A 21,668-nucleotide genomic window follows, 5' to 3' on the forward strand; every position below is an offset into this window, starting at 1 on the left:
ATTTGTCTGTGATCTCCAAATTAAAGAAACCAGTGGGCTGCAAATGAGAAAAATTTATAGCAAAATATTAATTCTGAGTGGTGGGTATATTACAAAGGCATCTTTTATGTCTTATTTTCTTATAATTCAAGTATTGCCTAATTTTGTAGGGAAAGAGGTAATATTTTTTTCCACTTTTCTGTACTTCCGAAATTTTTCAGAGTAAGAAGCTGGAAAAGCAACTTCTCCCGGCAGGACCCTATTCCCCATCTGGAGCGCACGACGAATGCTGGGAGTGGCGGCAGGTCACGACACACTACACAGAGATGACCGTGAGGTGCAAGAGAGAAACTGCCGCCCCGCTTGAGTGCCAGTGTCACAAAGCACTTCTTTTCTCTCATTTCTCCCTTTCTGGCCCTAGCAGGACCAGCCAGGAGTGGGCAGAAAGAAAAGGAATCTCTCTGTGGTTGGACTCGTGGATCTTCTCATAGAGCAAGTATGGCATTACCTATAATGTGCGTCAGGCGCGTGTATTTTCACTATTCTACTTATCTGGATGTGCGAAACTTCTTTTTTTTAAGAGAGAGAGAGCATGAGTGGGGAGAGGGGCAGACGGAGAATGAGAATCTTAAGCAGGCTCCATGCTCAGTGCGGAGCCCGACCCCATGACCCTGGGATCATGACCTGAGCTGAAGTCAAGAGTCAGACGCTCAACCAACTGAGCCAGCCAGGCGCCCCATGTGAAACTTTTTAGAACCAAAAAAAATGTTAACTGATTACCAAAAACGAACTAACAAAAACACGCTAACAAAACCCACAGGCAACATGTTTTCTCCTTGGAACGACTCAGAAATATGAAGTGAGACCAAATCCCGATCAACTGGCACTTTGTATTTGAAAATCTATTACTTTATAGAGCAGACTTCTCATAAGAAAGAGCACTCGACTGCAATGTGTAGTCTGATAAAAAGGCAGTGCTGACTACTAAATACCTCCGGCTCAACTCTGGTTTGAGCGCTTCCGAGCCTTCAGAAGGTGCTCCGGCGATCAGGTGAGCTGCAAATCTCTGCACAATGGGATGGTAATGTCTCTGAAGGGCAAGAACGACCACGTTTTGCACAGGTCAGTACCTTATATAAATTACAGCACTAGCTGCAGTGAAGATTTTCCTTAATAAACACTATTTTTTAAGTCATATATATATATATAATTCACAATAAGCACATCCCAACAGAAAAAATATTCTCTTTGCTCAGAGGACAACATAAATCTGTTTGATGACCAAGTTACCACTGACATACCTTAGTCTTGCTTTTACAGTATGAAAACAAAAAATCAAAAAGCAATTTCTCTTCTAGAGTGAAAAAAGTTCGTTTACAACAGGTTTCCTGAAACATTTTGCTCCAAGCCTCCTCCTATGCATCTGCACCATGAGATCACAACACAGTGCGGCCCTCTTGAAACTGGGGTGATGTCAGAGTCTCCTCAGGTCAGACCCAATATAGACCTTCCGTTCTGAATAGTGTTGGGGAAAGACTGCAGTTAACTTTCTAAACCACACCCCCAAACTGTCATTTTCTGCTTCCTTAGAAAATGTACCTCAACATCTTAAAGAATAGTAAGAGCAAAGTGAAATGTAGACTATTAAAACAGGAATCCTAGGGGCGCCTGGGTGGCTCAGTCGGTTAAGTGGCCGACTTCAGCTAGGTCATGATCTCGTGGTCCGTGAGTTCGAGCCCCTCATCAGGCTCTATGCTGACAACTCAGAGCCTGGAGCCTGCTTCAGATTCTGTGTCTCCCTCTCTCTCTCTGCTCATCCCCTGCTTGCGCACTCTCTCGCGTGCGTGCTCTCTCTCTCTCAAAAATAAAGAAACATTAAAAACATTAAAAAAAATTAAAAAACAGAAATTCTACAAAAGGCCATGCCAGAACAAAATATACAGAGGACTCTGGCAATAGTAACTACTTGGGGAAACACTGAAAAACACTGATCACATGAAAAAAGGCCATTCTTACCCGCAGTGCATGCAATTCCCAAAGAGCCGTGTTCTGGGCGTTACAGTACTCAGGTTCATCCAGTTCAGGAAGGAAAACCCCACTTCCCTGAGATTCATTGTCAAGCAACAAATCTGTTTTTGGGAAAGTCTGCAAAAATGTCACATAAAAAGAACTAATTAAATTAGTCTTAGTAAAGAATGTTATTGGGGTTCTGTACTTTTCTCTCTATTGAAATTTATTTTGATTTTATGCTTATTGAAGAGCTATAAGAACATGTACTTTACAGCTACATTTGTACGGACACAAAAATGTGTCCATCAACAGTGTTTAAAGAAAACACGCAGAACAATAATGTACACTATAAAAAAGCTGTCTGTATGCATGTGGTGTGTTTATATATGAATGAAAGTGTCTGCTGGAAGGACCCACCAAATGGTAAAAATAAGTTATCTCTGAAGAGTGTCAACAGGGGTGAGAATGCTTTCCTTTCGTAATGTTATGTACTTCTTTTCTCGCTGGATTTTGCCATTTTGCTGTTATTACAGTAGTACGGTAGTAATGTAAATGGGGAGAAAGATGCAAAAAAGACAGCACTGTTGTTGCACGTAGCAAAGCTTAGCTCTACTCATTTGTTTGCATGGCTACTTACATGCATCAATATTCTGTTAGTTGCTAAAATGCCAATGCTTGCATTTGGAAGAACATGAAGAGCAAGTGTACAAAGACGCTTGATGAAGGCAAGGGCTCTCTGCTGAGAAACCTGCTTTCTGCGCTTAGTTAGCATGATGTCAAGGCACTGGAGTACAATCTCGACGCCTTCGTTGGTAGCACCTACGACAGCAGATACACCCGTCAGGCCTGTTCCCGTTGGCTTTTTCATTGCAAAACTTCACTGCACTCCAGAAAAACCCAAGATGAACTGTCATCACCTGTCCCAAATCATTTCCCTAACTAACGAAGTAGGACCAGACTGCTCAGGAAATGCGCTGGTTGTACCATCTCAATTCCAGACGCTCTCTCCAACATCTACATAAGGTTAAACACAGATGTGTGACACCAGCAGGCCACCATTTTATATGCCAATTTTGATTTTTCATTTTTCATGGACTATAATACCAGTCACAATATATTCTTAAAAGGTAAGTATTTATTAAAAACACAATATATAGGGACATCTGGGTGGCTCAGTCAGTTAAGTGTCTGGCTCTGGATTTCGGCTCAAGTCATGATCTCGCAGTTCATGAGTTCCAGCCCCACGTCGGGCTCTGTGCTGACCACGCAGAGCCTGCTTGGGATTCTCTCTCTCCCTCTCTCTCTGCCCCTCCTCTGCTCTCTCTTTCAAAATAAATAAATAAATAAACTTAAAAAAAAAAAAGATTAAGAAAAAAACCACACAATATATAAATGTACATACCTGCATGTAACTTGAACAGTGTTTTATATAGATGTGTATAGAATTTCATTGGATCAATATTCAGAACGTCACCTTTGAAATTACAGCAAGCAACAATTAGGTATTTTATAGCCTCCAAAGGATTAATATTCAGAATGTCACCTTTGAAATTATAACAAACAACAACTAGGTATGTTGCAGCCTCCCAAAGTAAAGAAAATTATCTTACCTTGACCAGAAAGAATATGAAAAGCAGTCTGGACACAATGAAGGCTTTCTTGATAGCTCAGGTCCTTGGAAAAAAAGGGAGAAAGGGGACATTAAGAATAATAATTACCATTTATATCTTAAAAAGTAATTCATTAACAGAGTTACTTACACCAGATTCGATGAGAGTATGCAGTACTACTAATAAATCATCAAAAAACTCGACATTTATAAGGTGAGCAAACCTAGAATCAAACAGAGTTTAGTTAATGGGTGACCTAAAAAGAGAAATAAAACAGCCAGAAATTAAATTTGACTTTAAAACCATATTTTTAATATTCCTTATTTCAACGTTAGTCACAATGGAGACGGTGGTGATTATTGATGTTTTTCATTAACTCAAATTGGTCTTTTTGACAACACCCAGCATAAAATAGATGAGGCACTAAACAAACTGAAAATATTTCAGAAATACTTATGCCCTATGAAACAAGAACAAACAACTACCCAAGGAAAGTACTCCATGCTGTTCTAACTCATAAAAGGGCCAGGAGCATCAGGTTCTAGGAAAATGGGGAGCGGGAAAAGGGAAAGAAATCTGTTATTTATAGGAATATGGATCCTACGAAAACTTCAAAAAACAAAATGAGAGAATACTGGGTCTAGTATCTAGTTGAGGTTCTGCAATTAATTACCTATTCAATCCTAGGTAAGTCACTTACAGTCCTGGAACTCTATTTCTAGAAATAACTGAAATCACTCAATAGAATAATAGAGGAAGAATCATCTGATCTACTAAATGTGAGAGCACTCTGTACACTATAAAATACTAGGCACTAAAGTACTTAAAAGTCAAGATATCTCTTCAGTATTAGTGCAAGAGCCTTTGACATTATATAAATCTTAGAAGTGATACATTCCCTCTGTGCTAGTACAATCTTTTTGGGAAGCAACTGGGCAATATTTATCAAAATTTAAAATGAGCAGACCCTTTGACCTGGCAATATATGCACACGAGGGCATGAAGGTATTTCCAATGCAGCATAGGGGACTGGTCAAATAAACGTATTATTGATTCATAAGATGAAGTATTATAAATGTAAAGAAAAAAAAAGTTCGATATAGTCATGCCAACATGGACACATACCCAGAGTAACCATTTTATCAAAAAAGAAAAGTTATGAAACATTACATATAGTATGATTCCATCTGTGTGACAGAAAACAGACCAACACACACACACATACACACACACACACATATAGGGATATATATATAGGAATATATATATATAGGGAAAATATATACAGGGATATAGGGAACTTGTAATTTTTTTTAAAGTTTATTAACTTGAGAGAGAGAAAGCATGAGAGAGGGAGGGGCAGAGAGAGGAGAGAGAGCCAAGAATCCCAAGCGGGCTCCGCACTGCCAGCATAAAGCCTGATGCAGGGCTCAAACTCACAAACCATGAGATATGACCCGACCCAAAGTCAGACCTTCAACCGAATGAGCCACCCAGGTGACCCTGTATTTTTAATTTTAAATCCTTCTGTATCATTTGAATTTTTTAAAAAAATTTTAAGTGTTTATTTATTTTTGAGGAGAGAGACACACAGAGTGTGAGCGGGGAAGGGGCAGAGAGAGGAAGACGCAGATTCCGAAGCAGGCTCCAGGCTCCGAGCTGTCAGCACAGACCCCGATGCGAGGCTTGAACTCACAAACCATGAGATCATGACCTGAACCAAAGTCAGATGCTTAACTGACTGAGCCACCCAGGTGCCCCTGCATCACTTGAATTTTTAACGTAAGTATAACTAAAAACTTTTTTAAATAAAGCAATTGGTCACTGAAAAACAAACAGCAGGCCCTCTCTTTGAATCCTTTAATAACAAGGCCCAATTTTATAATCCCACTGTCAAATAGCTCCAGTCATTAGAAAGTAATGTCTTTATGGGGGTGCCTGGGTGGCTCAGTCAGTCCGATCCTGCAGTTTGTGGGTTCAAGCCCCACATCAGGCTCTGTGCTGACAGCTTGGAACCTGGAGTCTGCTTCATATTCTGTGTCTCCCTTTCTCTGCCTCTCCCCCGCTCACACTCTGTGTGTGTCTGTCTGTCTCTCAAAAATAAACAAACAGTAAAAAAAAAAAAAAAAAAGAAAGAAAGAAAGTAATGTCTTATACTAAACAGAACTTGCTTCTTCTCTATTTTCCAACCATCAGTCCTATTTCTGAAGCTGTGCTGTCCAATGACAGCCACTAGCCACATGTAGCTATTAGGCACTTAAAATGGGGCTAGTCCAAATTGAGATATGCTGTAAGTGTAAAATACACATCAGTTTTTGAAGATTTTATGGAAGAAAAAAGAATATTAAATAACTCCTTAATAATACTGAATATATGTCAAAATATTTTAGATAAATTGATTCAATAAAATATACCAAAATTAATTTCACCAATTCCTTTTTACTTTTTTAATGTGGCTAACTGAACACTTTAAATTACATACCTAGTTCACATTATATTTCTATTGCACTGTTCTATAGGATACTACCTCAAATAACTGGAAATCCATCACAACGACCATTATTCTAGCTCATATCCCCCAACAGGTTCACTAGAATATACCAAAAGCTCTCTCTCTGCAGGAAGAGTAGACAGGACTCGAGAAATGAGGTGCAAGCAGGGTTAGAACAGACTTAAAAGTTGCCTGCACGGACCACTCAAAACTCTGACAGTGGATAACTGACCACAGTGCGAAAGGAACAAAAGAACTGTGAGATAAACTTCTGGGACCCCCAGAACTTAATAAGCAGAAGGAAGGAATTACTGAAGGAGATTCAAAAAATAAAAGGTTTGAGATGAGAAAACTAAAAAATGTTAGGAACAGTTTCAAGGAAAGGCTGGTGACAAAGAACGAGAGAATGGAGAAGGTCATGGGGTCATCCTTAGTGAACCTTGTTTAAGGTTCATGCTTTTTTTGGTTTAGAAAGAATCTAAAAGGTTTCAACCTACACAGCCCTTACTTGGCAAGACCTTCTAGAACTGCTGGCAGGAGAGGTGACCTCTGGGCCTTCTTCAATATTCTGAAGTAGGTTACAAACACAATATTCAAAGTCTCTGTGTGCTGGCAGAAGAAAGAAAATGACTTTAGTATAACGTTGTATATTTTCTCCTGAGTTACCAGAAAGATGACTTTCAAAGTTCAACCTTTTTTGTCCCTTCCTAACCCTCTCCACAATCCAATCTTAGGAGCTTCAAAACAGAATGAAGGTACACACCCTGAGATCTCCTAAGACCAGCAATGATCATGCCAGTTTCTTGCATACGGAAGCCTCATGAAATAAACCAAGATTATACTGCCACAAATTGAAACAATAATCTCCAGTTAAAACCCTTTAACAAAACATTTTACAAGCATGAGAGAATGTGAAACTGCCTACCAGTTTAAGTTTTTTCTCAGTGCTCTCTGAAGCTTCTGCTTCTAGAAGCTCTCTCTCCAATTTCTCTTCTGCTTTCTTCCACTGGAAAGAAACAGGGAAAGAATAAGTAAGAGTATATAGCGCTGAGTGAAAAAGCAAGCTTCAGAGAGGCATATATATGTAAATATTCTGAAAGACATACCCTAGAACACAGATAAAAGTACAATTACACAGACCTGGAGAAGAAGCATACACAAACCAAACTCAGGACAGTGGCTGCCTCCTGAGAGGAAGGCAGAACAAGACTGGGGAGAGGAGCAAAGGGGATGCTAACTCTATCACTATGGTTTCTTTTCAAGAACAAAAGTGAAGTAAGTCTACTACGTTTGCTCATTGTGAATGGTAGACACATGGGATATGCTACTCTCTGTAGTTTTCCACGATTTACATTTTTTCAAAAGAGGAAAAAAAGGGAAGAACACACGGAGCCCAGAAATAATTCTTACTGTTAAATCATCTGTAACATGGAAACAAGTCATTAGCAATACCCCTAGACACACTGACATACAATGCATAAAACCAGATACTATATAGAAATTCAACAAAATATTAGTTTTTTCCACTTCCTTATGCTGTAAGAGCAGCAAACAATGGTTGCTAAGCTGTGTGAGACGCAGGGGGACCGACTGAGAAGAGTTTCCTTCCTGCATGCAGAGTTAACTGCCATGTTCTTAGTGGATCTTTTGTTTCCCCACCACAGCTACATACATGCTATTCCTAACACGGATTCCGAGTTATATTAGAATAGTATGGTACAAACAATTAAAATATTTACCTTCATTTGTTTACAATGATTAAGTCTATTTTTGTACTTCTGTCCTATTTTCACAATTTATTAGACACATTCAAAGACAGATATCCCTGAAAATGTTTTGTTTTTATAAGCAATTTGATAACCCTAATAAACTATTTAGAAATGTTCTGAGAAACAACAATGATAACAATGGTGGTGGTGGTAATTAAAGTTTATAAAGTATGCCCAGCGTCACGCACTTGCTAAGTGCTTTACATACATTATCTTATTAAAGTGCAGAGTGACCCACGAGGTAGGTGCTATTACTAGCTCCATTTGTCAAAATAATAATAATAAAAAAAGAAGTTACCAAGGTCTCATACTAAATAAACAAGGGGCTGGAATTTCAACCTAGGTTTCAAATACAAGCCAATAAAGAAACGTGGTTCAATTAACAAAAATCCACTCTGTTGCCAACTTTACATGAATGTCACCTTTCTGCCAAGGAAGGGATCTGTGTATCACAATGAATCTAAGACCATCTAAAGAGCAAAAAAATAAAAGCCAGCACGGCAAGGAAATTTTTTCAGCTATTGCTCTTTTTGCCAGTGAACTGTTAGTTTAGTTAATTCAATAAGACATTTCTTTACAAGAAGTAGAAAAAATAAAATTCTCTAAACATTAGGTTTTAACACATCTATATTTAACTATGATCTCTTCCTGTGCCTACATTATGATTTTAATCTCAAATCAAACAAAAAAGGAAATCAAGCAAACCTTTCTCTGCATTCTTGAAAGAGTTTTTCTCTTTTCCTTGAAAGTCATGAACTTTTTTGGTTTATTAATGTCCTCTGTATCTTTTTTCACTTCTACTTCCTTGATTCTTAAGCACAAGAATGTTTTTAACATCTAATATGAAGAAAACACAATATACAGCTTAATATTCATATCGCCCTCAAAACCTTTATACAGAAAAGCATTTAACAATGTTAATTCCTTCCTTTGTGCAAACAAACAAACAAAAAAACTCTGATACATCTTCTATCACATTTCATACAAAATACTATCATGTTATTGCTAAACATATTTGGCAATTTGTGTCTTTAAAAGGACGCAGTATTTGGCTAAATACACATAACATTAATTAGTATTCAGTGTAAGAAGTATAAGGAAGAGAGAACACATCACCTAGGATCGGTCGATAGGAGTACAACCAGTAGATAGGCCAGAAAAAGGTATGGGCCAGTATGGGAGGAAAGGATATAAATTACATATTTCTAAACCAACTTTAATTTGCCAAACCAGCCTCCATTTAGTAGTGAACAGTTCTAATCTTCAGCTTCCTGCCCCCCATTAAAACACAGAACAAAAAACATGTAGACCAATGTTATTAATTTTAAGACTAGTTATTTTCCTTTAAGCCAATGGGTCTCCAAATTCAGCAAACATAAGAATCATCTGGAAGACTTAAAACGCAAACAGCTGGGCTCCATTCTGAGTTTCTTTTTTTTTTTTTTTAAAGTTTATTTATTTTTGAGACAGAGCGAGACAGAGCATGAACAGGGGAGAGGCAGAGAGAGAGGGAGACACAGAATCTGAAACAGGCTCCAGGCTCTGAGCTGTCAGCACAGAGCCCGACGCGGGGCTCGAACTCACGGACCGTGAGATCATGACCTGAGCCGAAGTCGGACGCTTAACCGACTGAGCCACCCAGGCACCCCCATTCCGAGTTTCTGATTCACTAAGTCTGGAGTGGGGCCTTAGAATTTGTATTTCTAATTCCCAGCTGATGCTCATCTAGGGACCGCAAACTACTACCTTAAGCCATTCAAAAAATCCAGAAATTTGGTAATTGGTGTTTTGTGTACTACAGCAACCATCCAAACACAAAGACAAAAGGGGTTCAAAATCCTAATTTTCTCTGGAAGAAAACACTCTCCTGACTTCCTGCAGTCACAGCAGCATTCCTGGAAAAAACACTTGAGAACTATAGGTTTTATTCCAATGTTCCAATATGTACATTTGTAAGAAAGCAAAGTATTTCAGTTTTCAGCATAGAATGGAAGCAAGAAAGAAAAGGATAAACAGTGAACATGAAGTCATCCCAGGTACCAGAAAGATCAGTTGGAGTATTCTGTAGGTATTCTACCTGCTCACAAATAAAAAATAAAGTAACTCCACATTAAAGATGGTCAACTTCTGTTAAAAATTTTTTTAATGTTTTTATTTTTGAGATAGACAGAGTGCGAGTGGGGGAGGGGCAGAGAGAGAGGGAGACACAGAATCCGAAGCAGGCTCCAGGCTCTGAGCTGTCAGCACAGAGCCCGACGCAGGGCTCAAACTCACAAACCGTGAGATCATGACCTGAGCCAAAGTTGGACGCTTAACCAAATGGGCCACCCAGGCACCCCTAAAGATGATCAACTTTAAAAGATGGGCACCAAGAATACACAACGAAGAAAGGACAGTCTATTCAATAAACAGTGTTGAGAAAACTGGACATCCACATGCAAAAGAATGAAACTGGAGCCCTGTCTTACACCACTCACAAAAATTAACTTGAAATGGAGTAAAGACTTAAAAATAAGGCCTGAAACCATAAGACTCCCAGAAAAAAACATAAGGGAAAAGCTCCTTGGCATTGGTCCCAGCAATGAGTTTTTTGGATAAGAGACCAAAAAGCACAGGCAAGAAAAGCAAAAATAAACAAGTGGGACTACATTAAACAAAACATTTCCTGCAGGCAAAAGAAACCATCAACAAAATGAAAAGGCAACCTACTGAATGGGGGAAAATATCTGTAAGCCACATATCTAACAAGGAGTTAATATCCAAAATATACAAGAAACTCCTACAACTCAACAGCAAAAAACAAATACCCGAGTTAAACAATAGGCAAAAGACCAGTTTCCAAAGAAGACATACAACAGGGGCGCCTGGGTGGCGCAGTCGGTTAAGCGTCCGACTTCAGCCAGGTCACGATCTCGCAGTCTGTGAGTTCGAGCCCCGCGTCAGGCTCTGGGCTGATGGCTCGGAGCCTGGAGCCTGTTTCCGATTCTGTGTCTCCCTCTCTCTCTGCCCCTCCCCCGTTCATGCTCTGTCTCTCTCTGTCCCAAAAATAAATAAAAAAAATAAAAATTAAAAAAAAAAAAAAAAAAAAGAAGACATACAACAAATGCCCAGCAGACATATGAAAAGGTGGTCAACAGCACTAATCATTGCAATCCAAAACCACAATGAAATATCACCTCACACCAGTTACAATGGCTATTATCAAAAAGCTAATAGGGGTCTACAAGAGACTCATTTTAGATCTGAGGACACCTTTAGATTGAGAGTGAGGGGATGGAGAACTATTTATCATGCTCCTGGAAGCCAAAAGAAAGCTGGAGTAGCCATACTTATATCAGACAAACTAGACTTTAAATTAAAGGCTGTAACAAGAGATGAAGAAGGGCATTATATAATAATCACAGGGTCTATCCACCAGGAAGAGCTAACTATTATAAATGTCTATGCGCCAAATACCCGAGCCCCCAGATATATAAAACAATTACTCATAAACATAAGCAACCTTATTGATAAGAATGTGGTCATTGCAGGGGACTTTAACACCCCACTTACAGAATTGGATAGATCATCTAGGCACACAGTCAATAAAGAAACAAGGGCCCTGAATGATACATTGGATCAGATGGACTTGACAGATATATTTAGAACTCTGCATCCCAAAGCAACAGAATATACTTTCTTCTCGAGTGCACATGGAACATTCTCCAAGATAGATCATATACTGGGTCACAAAACAGCCCTTCATAAGTTTACAAGAATTGAAATTATACCATGCATACTTTCAGACCACAATGCTATGAAGCTTGAAATCAACCACAGGAAAAAGTCTGGAAAACTTCCAAAAGCATGGAGGTTAAAGAACACCCTACTAACGAATGAGTGGGTCAACCAGGCAATTAGAGAAGAAATTAAAACATATATGGAAACAAACGAAAATGAAAATACAACAATCCAAACGCTCTGGGATGCAGCGAAGGCAGTCCTGAGAGGAAAATACATTGCAATCCAGGCCTATCTCAAGAAACAAGAAAAATCCCAAATACAAAATCTAACAGCACACCTAAAGGAAATAGAAGCAGAACAGCAAAGGCAGCCTAAACCCAGCAGAAGAAGAGAAATAATAAAGATCAGAGCAGAAATAAACAATATAGAATCTAAAAAAACTGTAGAGCAGATCAACGAAACCAAGAGTTGGTTTTTTGAAAAAATAAACAAAATTGACAAACCTCTAGCCAGGCTTCTCAAAAAGAAAAGGGAGATGACCCAAATAGATAAAATCATGAATGAAAATGGAATGATTACAACCAATCCCTCAGAGATACAAACAATTATCAGGGAATACTATGAAAAATTATATGCCAGCAAATTGGACAACCTGGAAGAAATGGACAAATTTCTAAACACCCACACTCTTCCAAAACTCAATCAGGAGGAAATAGAAAGCTTGAACAGACCCATAACCAGCGAAGAAATTGAATCGGTTATCAAAAATCTCCCAACAAATAAGAGTCCAGGACCAGATGGCTTCCCAGGGGAGTTCTACCAGACATTTAAAGCAGAGATAATACCTATCCTTCTCAAGCTATTCCAACAAATAGAAAGGGAAGGAAAACTTCCAGACTCATTCTATGAAGCCAGTATTACTTTGATTCCTAAACCAGACAGAGACCCAGTAAAAAAAGAGAACTACAGGCCAATATCCCTGATGAATATGGATGCAAAAATTCTTAATAAGATACTTGCAAATCGAATTCAACAGCATATAAAAAGAATTATTCACCATGATCAAGTGGGATTCATTCCTGGGATGCAGGGCTGGTTCAACATTCGCAAATCGATCAACGTGATACATCACATTAACAAAAAAAAAGAGAAGAACCATATGATCCTGTCAATCGATGCAGAAAAGGCCTTTGACAAAATCCAGCACCCTTTCTTAATAAAAACCCTTGAGAAAGTCGGGATAGAAGGAACATACTTAAAGATCATAAAGGCCATTTATGAAAAGCCCACAGCTAACATCATCCTCAACGGGGAAAAACTGAGAGCTTTTTCCCTGAGATCAGGAACACGACAGGGATGCCCACTGTCACCGCTGCTGTTTAATATAGTGCTGGAAGTTCTAGCATCAGCAATCAGACAACAAAAGGAAATCAAAGGCATCAAAATTGGCAAAGATGAAGTCAAGCTTTCGCTTTTTGCAGATGACATGATATTATACATGGAAAATCCGATAGACTCCACCAAAAGTCTGCTAGAACTGATACATGAATTCAGCAAAGTTGCAGGATACAAAATCAATGTGCAGAAATCAGTTGCATTCTTATACACTAACAATGAAGCAACAGAAAGACAAATGAAGAAACTGATCCCATTCACAATTGCACCAAGAAGCATAAAATACCTAGGAATAAATCTAACCAAAGATGTAAAAGATCTGTATGCTGAAAACTATAGAAAGCTTATGCAGGTAATTGAAGAAGATATAAAGAAATGGAAAGACATTCCCTGCTCATGGATTGGAAGAATAAATATTGTCAAAATGTCAATACTACCCAAAGCTATCTACACATTCAATGCAATCCCAATCAAAATTGCACCAGCATTCTTCTCGAAACTAGAACAAGCAATCCTAAAATTCATATGGAACCACAAAAGGCCCCGAATAGCCAAAGTAATTTTGAAGAAGAAGACCAAAGCAGGAGGCATCACAATCCCAGACTTTAGCCTCTACTACAAAGCTGTCATCATCAAGACAGCATGGTATTGGCATAAAAACAGACACATAGACCAATGGAATAGAATAGAAACCCCAGAACTAGACCCACAAACGTATGGCCAACTCATCTTTGACAAAGCAGGAAAGAACATCCAATGGAAAAAAGACAGTCTCTTTAACAAATGGTGCTGGGAGAACTGGACAGCAACATGCAGAAGGTTGAAACTAGACCACTTTCTCACACCATTCACAAAAATAAACTCAAAATGGATAAAGGACCTGAATGTGAGACAGGAAACCATCAAAACCTTAGAGGAGAAAGCAGGAAAAGACCTCTCTGACCTCAGCCGTAGCAATCTCTTACTCGGCACATCCCCAAAGGCAAGGGAATTAAAAGCAAAAGTGAATTACTGGGACCTTATGAAGATAAAAAGCTTCTGCACAGCAAAGGAAACAACCAACAAAACTAAAAGGCAACCAACGGAATGGGAAAAGATATTTGCAAATGACACATCGGACAAAGGGCTAGTATCCAAAATCTATAAAGAGCTCATCAAACTCCACACCCGAAAAACAAATAACCCAGTGAAGAAATGGGCAGAAAACATGAATAGACACTTCTCTAAAGAAGACATCCGGATGGCCAACAGGCACATGAAAAGATGTTCAACGTCGCTCCTTATCAGGGAAATACAAATCAAAACCACACTCAGATACCACCTCACGCCAGTCAGAGTGGCCAAAATGAAGAAATCAGGAGACTATAGATGCTGGAGAGGATGTGGAGAAACAGGAACCCTCTTGCACTGTTGGTGGGAATGCAAATTGGTGCAGCCGCTCTGGAAAGCAGTGTGGAGGTTCCTCAGAAAATTAAAAATAGACCTACCCTATGACCCAGCAATAGCACTGCTAGGAATATATCCAAGGGATACAGGAGTACTGATGCATAGGGGCACCTGTACCCCAATGTTTATAGCGGCACTCTCAACAATAGCCAAATTATGGAAAGAGCCTAAATGTCCATCAACTGATGAATGGATAAAGAAATTGTGGTTTATATACACAATGGAATACTACATGGCAATGAGAAAAAATGAAATATGGCCTTTTGTAGCAACATGGATGGAACTGGAGAGTGTGATGCTAAGTGAAATAAGCCATACAGAGAAAGACAGATACCATATGGTTTCACTCTTATGTGGATCCTGAGAAACATAACAGAAACCCATGGGGGAGGGGAAGGAAAAAAAAAAAAAAAAAAGAGGTTAGAGTGGGAGAGAGCCAAAGCATTAGAGACTGTTAAAAACTGAGAACAAACTGAGGGTTGATGGGGGGTGGGAGGGAGGGCAGGGTGGGAGGGAGGGCAGGGTGGGTGATGGGTATTGAGGAGGGCACCTTTTGGGATGAGCACTGGGTGTTGTATGGAAACCAATTTGACAGTAAATTTCATATATTAAAAAATAAAAAATAAAAAAAAAAAATAATAATAAAATGATTTAAATAAAATGTCATTCAAGCCTAAAAAAAAAAAAGCTAATAGGGGCACCTGGCTGGCTCATTCAGAGGAACATGCACCTCTGGATCTCGGGGTCAAGTTTGAGCCCCACATTAGGTGTAGAGATTACTTAAATAAACTTAAAAAAAAAAAAGATAAGAGAAAACAAGTATTAGGACATGAAGAAAAGGAAACCCTGGTATACTACTGACAGGAAGCAAATTGGTACAGCCATGGAAAACAGCATGGAAACTCCTCAAAAAATTAAAACAGAATTATCATACGATCCAGCAATCCCACTTCTGGGGACATATCCAAAGGAAATGAAATCAGTATCTCAAAGAGATATCTGCACCCCCATGTTCACTGCAGCATTACTCACAACATGCAGCAAAGATATGGAAACAGCCTATATGTCCACTAACAGATCAATGAATATAGAAACTGTGCCATATACATACAATAAAACGTTACTCATCCACTAAAAAGGATCCTGACAGTTGTCACCACAGGGATGAACCCAGAGGACATCACACTAAGGGAATTAAGCCAGACATGGTAAAACAAATACTGTATGCTCTTACTTATATGTGGAATCTAAAAAAAGTCCAATGCGTACTAAAAACAGCTGTTGCCAGGAAACGGGGGAAATGAGGAAATGTCAAAGGATACAAACTTTCAGTTATGAGTAAGCCCTGAGGATCTAATTTACAGCACAGTAATTATAGTTAATAAGATTGTATAATTTGAAATTTACTAAGAGTAAATCTTTAGTATTCTCCTCACAAAAAAAGATTAAGAGACTACAGATGTGTTAATTAACTCGACTGTGGTAATCATTTCACAACATATAGTATACTAAATCATGTCGTGTAATCTTAAAAAAAAAAAAAATCACATCATACAACCTAAATATATACAAAAAAATACAAAAAACAAAAACAAACACCCAACAAATTAAAGGATGTGGTTTATATTACAGCATCACTAAAGTGGAAGTGTTTCCCTATGGGCAAGTTTCATGTTCAAGTCTTAGTATCTGATCACTCTACAGTTCTGAGTATTTATTTAAGCCCAATATTTATTTTAGCTGTCCAACTAAAATTATCAGCTCTGAGAAATGAAAGGGATTAGACAGCAAAGAAAGACTTAAAATTAGGGAATAAAACAGTTCTAGAAAACATCAGTTTAACAATCAAAACTATAGGACTAAAAATGAAGTTAATAAAAATATCTAAGACCCAAATGAAGACAACTATAAAATTTCAGTTAAGGACATGAAAGAAGCCTTAAATAAATGGCAAGATACATATTCGTAAATAGAAAAAAAAAAAAACTGATTCTTTAACTATTTTAATTCTCCCAAACTAATCTACACTTTGAATCAGTTCCAATCAGATTCTGTGTAGACTATTTCAGGAAAAGGAAGCAAAAAAAAAAAAAAAAAAAAACCAAACAAACAAAAAAAACAACCTTCATTCTAAATTCCATTTAAAATAATACATAAAAGTAATTTAAAATATTCTGGAGGAAAAAAAGAAGGTCCGTGCCTTTTATCAGTAATGCCCGTTTTGATCAGTACCATCCTACAGATGAACTGTATACTATATATGATAAACATAAAGCTCCGGTTACTAAAAGCAGTATGTTACATGTAGGGGATTTACTGAATCAACAGAACAGAAAGTTGAGAAATAAAATTTTGTGTAGAGATTTAATGTAAAATAAACGCAGCATTTATATCAGCAGCAAAAGGGAAGTGGTACTGGAATAACTGGTTATCCATTTCAAGAAGTATATACGTATCAGATCTGCAATCATACCATCCACACACATAAAGATGTCAGATGGATTAAATGTTTAAATATAAAAATTAACACTCTTCTGGACGGACAGAATCTATAATCTTGGGATCGAGAATGTTCTTCCATGGATGGCAAAAATACATATAAACAAGTAGATATGTTTATATCTATATAGAAAAACATCTAGAAGAATACATACTAAATTGTTAAGAGTAGTTACACCTAGTAACTGGTGAGTTTTCTACTTTATACACTTCTACAAAGAATAAAATTCTTCATTAACTGTTGTAATTTAAAAACAAAATGCAAAGAAAAGAAAGGCTTACCTCTGGTCTAACTTCATAATTTCTGCCCTTCACAAAACCAGAAATCACTTTAATTACACCAAGGGAAGCTTGGCCTAATTTATCTTGTTTAAACAGTTTCTTTACTGCCTCACAACACATTTCAGATATCTGAAAAATAAAATGTTACACTCAGCCAGCGTTTCTCAACTTTGGCACCACTGACACTTTAGGCCGGACGATTCGTCACTGTGGGGGGCTGTCCTGTGCATTGTGGGGTGTTTAGAAGTGCCCCAGCCCTGACCTGCTAGATGCCAGCAGTAGCCACGGCAGGCAGTTGTGACAAACTGTGAGCAGACGCGGCCTAATGATCCCCAGAGGGCAGACCAGCCTCCTGCTCAGAACCACCACACTATATTTCTGTTCAAAGAATTTTTAGACACAGTGTTTAACAAAGTGACCCTATGTTAGCAATAAATCATAACTCCAAAAGAATTCTGAAAGAGAAAAAAGAATAATAATCATAAAGCCGACAACAGCAATCACTTAAAGCAACCCACCGATTTTGACACGTCATTCATGAGAGGGACAATCAGTACAATGATGTTGTTGTGAAAGTTGAAATGAGACAGTGCCACCAACAGCTCGCACAGGCTCTTCACAGCCACTTCCGCCAGTCCTTTGTATGCCTTTAAGGAAACTACATTACTTTTCTTCAGTTTCCTTTGCTTCCAATCTAATCAAAAGATAAATGTAGTTACTTCACTCATTGATTTAAACTTCAACTAATTAGCTTTCTTTTACAGTAATATGCAATAACACAACAACTCAATACACTGGACAAATTCTTAAATGAATTGTGTCTGAGACACGAGTAAAAATGTTACCATTAAAATTTATCTGCCATCACCCATGGTCTGACTCTAACATAATGTTAAGAACCTTGGCTTTCCATACATATTAAAAGATGTATCATTAGGGAAAAAAGACCTCAGGAATAAAGGGGGTAGGGGAAGACAGGGAACTGAATGCCTTAAAAGAATCCTTGGGATGGGCTCTACCGGACTTCCCCCAAAACACTAGACTACAAGTCAAGAAGCCTGGGTTCAAATCCTAGTCATCTATTAACTGGCAATTTTATTGCCATATTAATATGAGCAAGTTCCAGATTCTGAGCCCCAATCACTTCCATGTTCCAAAAATTCTGAGAATCCAACACATCGTTTCTCCTGACTTCTTGCTGATGCTGTGATATCTTTACCCAGGAGGGCCAGAAGAGATTTAAATTTTCCTTCAAAATAGCCAATGATTCACAGTACCTCTTTTCTAGAAGTTTCTACATACATACTCTGCCTGCTACTGTAACATAGCATCTTGAAAATAAAAATATGCTGGTTTTTCTAGAGTAGGTTCAACACTTCCCTCTACATCATATACAACCAGAGATAAGAAAGACAGTGTGGATGATAGTGCCTTTGTTTTAAACTTGCTTCTCACATATACGAGTTTTCCTTAAACAGGCCGTATTCCTAAGAACCGTATCTTCTATTTACTTAAAGCTGATGAGACTTCATAATGAATGGAGGAATAAACAAAATGTGGTAAAGACATATATACAACGCAATATTATTCAGTCTTAAAAAGAGAGGAAATTTTGACATATGCTACAAAAATCTTGAAGACATTATGCTAAGTGAAATAAGCCCGTCACAAAAGGGCAAATACTGTATAATTTCATTTATGAGGTTCCTAGAGAAGTCAAATCCACATTAAATTCAAATTAGGAAGTAGAATGGTGGCTGCCACAGGCTGGAGGCAAGAGGACATGGGTAGTTAACATTTAATAGTTACAAAATTTCAGTTGGGGAAGATGGAAAAGTTGTGGAGATGGATAGTGGTGATGGCTGTACAACACTGTGGATTTACTTAATGCCACCACACAATACATTTTAAAAATAGTTACAATGATAAATTTTATACCTATTTTACCATGGTTTTTTTTAACATAAAAAGATGACTTCATAGGGGCGCCTGGGTGGCTCAGTCAGTTGAGTGTCCGACTTCAGCTCAGTTCAGGATCTCGTAGTTCATGGGTTCAAGCCTTACATCGGGCCCTGTGTTAACTGCTCAGAGCCTGGAGCCCCGAGCCTGCTTTGGATTCTGTGTCTCCCTCTCTCTCTGTCCCTCCCCTAGTTGTGCTCGCTCTCTCTCTCAAAAATAAATAAATTTTTTAAAAAACAGGACTTCGGGGCGCCTGGGTGGCGCAGTCGGTTAAGCGTCCGACTTCAGCCAGGTCACGATCTCGCGGTCCGTGAGTTCGAGCCCCGCGTCGGGCTCTGGGCTGATGGCTCGGAGCCTGGAGCCTGTTTCTGATTCTGTGTCTCCCTCTCTCTCTGCCCCTCCCCCGTTCATGCTCTGTCTCTCTCTGTCCCAAAAATAAATAAAAAACGTTGAAAAAAAAAATTTATAAAAAAACAGGACTTCATAATGGTTCAAGCTACTCAGAAAAGGCCCAGACCTGCATGATGCAATACAGAGGCCACTAGCCACATTTGACAATTGAGTACGTGAAATGTGGCCAGTCCAAATTCAGATGTGCTGTGTGAGATATGCACCAGATTTTGAACTTAGTTCCAAAAAAAGAATTAAGATACCTTACTGATTTTTTAAATTTATTACATGTTGGGACGCCTGAGTGGCTTAGTCAGTTAAGCAACCAACTCTTGGTTTTGGCTCAGGTCATGATCTCACAGTTCATGAGTTCGAGACCCTCTGTGCTGACAGCACCTATCAGCACCTTGGGATTCTCTCTCTCACCTTCTCTCTGCCCCTCTCCCACTCATGCGTACATGTGCTCTCTCTCAAATAATCTTCACAAAATAATTTTTTGAATTGATTACACGTTCAAATAATTTGTATATACACATAGTATAGCTTATTACTTTTTTTTTTTTTTTTTTTTTTAGTGTGGTTACATACTGCTTTTATTTTTAAGTGTGGTTACACATTTTTTTAAATGACATAGGTGTCTCATTTCCACTGGACAATGCTGGTCTACATAAAGTTCCCAGGCCTTACAATATTTGCTATTAAGTAGGCTCCAGCTGGGCTGCCAGAGCATAAAACCAACATCTATGGCACCCACCCCTACTTCCACTATACTCCCTCCTGCCCTTACTGGGCCAACAGGATTCAGTAGTCCCATTCCAGCTGAGACAGCATCGGGGTGATCTGTAGGCCCAGCACTGAGCGAAGGAGCCCAAATGAGTCAAGTGAAAGCACCTGGCCTAGGCAACTGAATTCCTTCTCCATTCATGCTCCAATTTTTCCTATGCCCTTCCTTTTCTGAAGAGAAAGAGAATAAGGGTTTGAGGGAAGAGTTTATCATCATGACTGACCTCTAAGTCCATTTTCAAGGCACTAATTTCATCCACTTCCAAGTCACCCTTCTCCCCTAACTACCCTCTCCAAATAAAGCCAGCAGAATAAATTCCAACCATTCGCAAATTCAAAAAAACCTGTAACACTAGGGAAAGGACTGCAGCAACAATAACGCTAATAGCTGATCAAATACAGTGCCTTTACAGGCCAGGCACAGCTCGAAACACCTTTTAGTAATAAATTACTTCTCACAACAACCCTATGAAGTACTATTATTCCCATTTTATAAACAGAAAAACAGAAGCACAGAGAGATTAAGTGATCTGCCCATGACATGGGTAACAAGTGGTGAGCCTGGATTTGAACCCAAGAAATCAGACTCTAGACTCCGCTCTTGACAATACACTATAGTGACTCTCACCACAGAGCACAGAATATAGAACTCACCTTCCTGAACAAAGCTTAGTATGTTACATACTTTAAAAATATGTTTTGGGAATGCAAGCTGGTGCAGCCACTCTGGAAAACAGTATGGAGGTTCCTCAAAAAACTAAAAATAGAACTACCCTATGACCCAGCAACTGCACTACTAGGCATCTATCCAAGGGATGCAGGTGGGCTGTTTTGAAGGGACACATGCACCCCCATGTTTATAGCAGCACTATCAACAATAGCCAAAGTATGGAAAGAGCCCAAATGTCCGTTGATGGATGAATGGATAAAGAAGATGTGGCATATCTATCTATCTATCTATCTATCCATCCATCCACACAATGGAGTACTACTCGGCAATCAAAAAGAATGAAATCTTGCCATTTGCAACTACGTGGATGGCACTGGAGGGTATTATGCTAAGTGAAATTAGACAAAAATCATATGACTTCACTCATACGAGGACTTTAAGAGACAAAACAGATGAACATAAGGGAAACAAAAATGACATAAAAACAGGGAGAGGGACAAAACAGAAGAGACTTATAAATATGGAGAACTGAGGGTTACTGGAGGGGTTGTGGGAGGCGGGATGGGCTAAATGGGTAAGGGGCATTAAGGAATCTACTCCTGAAATCGCTGTTGCACTATATGCTAACTGGAATGTAATTTTAAAAATTAAAAAATAAAATT

At 38.6% G+C, this 21,668-nt stretch overlaps 1 protein-coding gene across 2 annotated transcripts in view; it reads right to left on the minus strand.

The window, feature by feature from the left end:
• NOC3L (NOC3 like DNA replication regulator) overlaps positions 1-21,668 on the minus strand; it is a 55,806-nt gene that overhangs the window by 23,906 nt on the left and 10,232 nt on the right. For both annotated transcript variants that reach the window (XM_042907509.1, XM_042907510.1), the window contains exons 9-19: positions 17,723-17,898; positions 17,205-17,333; positions 8,565-8,696; positions 7,016-7,096; positions 6,599-6,699; positions 3,750-3,822; positions 3,600-3,663; positions 3,392-3,463; positions 2,627-2,808; positions 1,996-2,124; positions 972-1,069 (exon numbers count right to left, since the gene is read on the minus strand). In XM_042907509.1, coding sequence (XP_042763443.1) covers positions 972-1,069; positions 1,996-2,124; positions 2,627-2,808; positions 3,392-3,463; positions 3,600-3,663; positions 3,750-3,822; positions 6,599-6,699; positions 7,016-7,096; positions 8,565-8,696; positions 17,205-17,333; positions 17,723-17,898 — 1,237 coding nt within the window. The remainder of the gene's footprint in view (positions 1-971; positions 1,070-1,995; positions 2,125-2,626; positions 2,809-3,391; positions 3,464-3,599; positions 3,664-3,749; positions 3,823-6,598; positions 6,700-7,015; positions 7,097-8,564; positions 8,697-17,204; positions 17,334-17,722; positions 17,899-21,668) is intronic.

The sequence above is a fragment of the Panthera leo genome, chromosome D2 (assembly GCF_018350215.1).
Source record: "Panthera leo isolate Ple1 chromosome D2, P.leo_Ple1_pat1.1, whole genome shotgun sequence".
NCBI lineage: Eukaryota > Metazoa > Chordata > Mammalia > Carnivora > Felidae > Panthera > Panthera leo.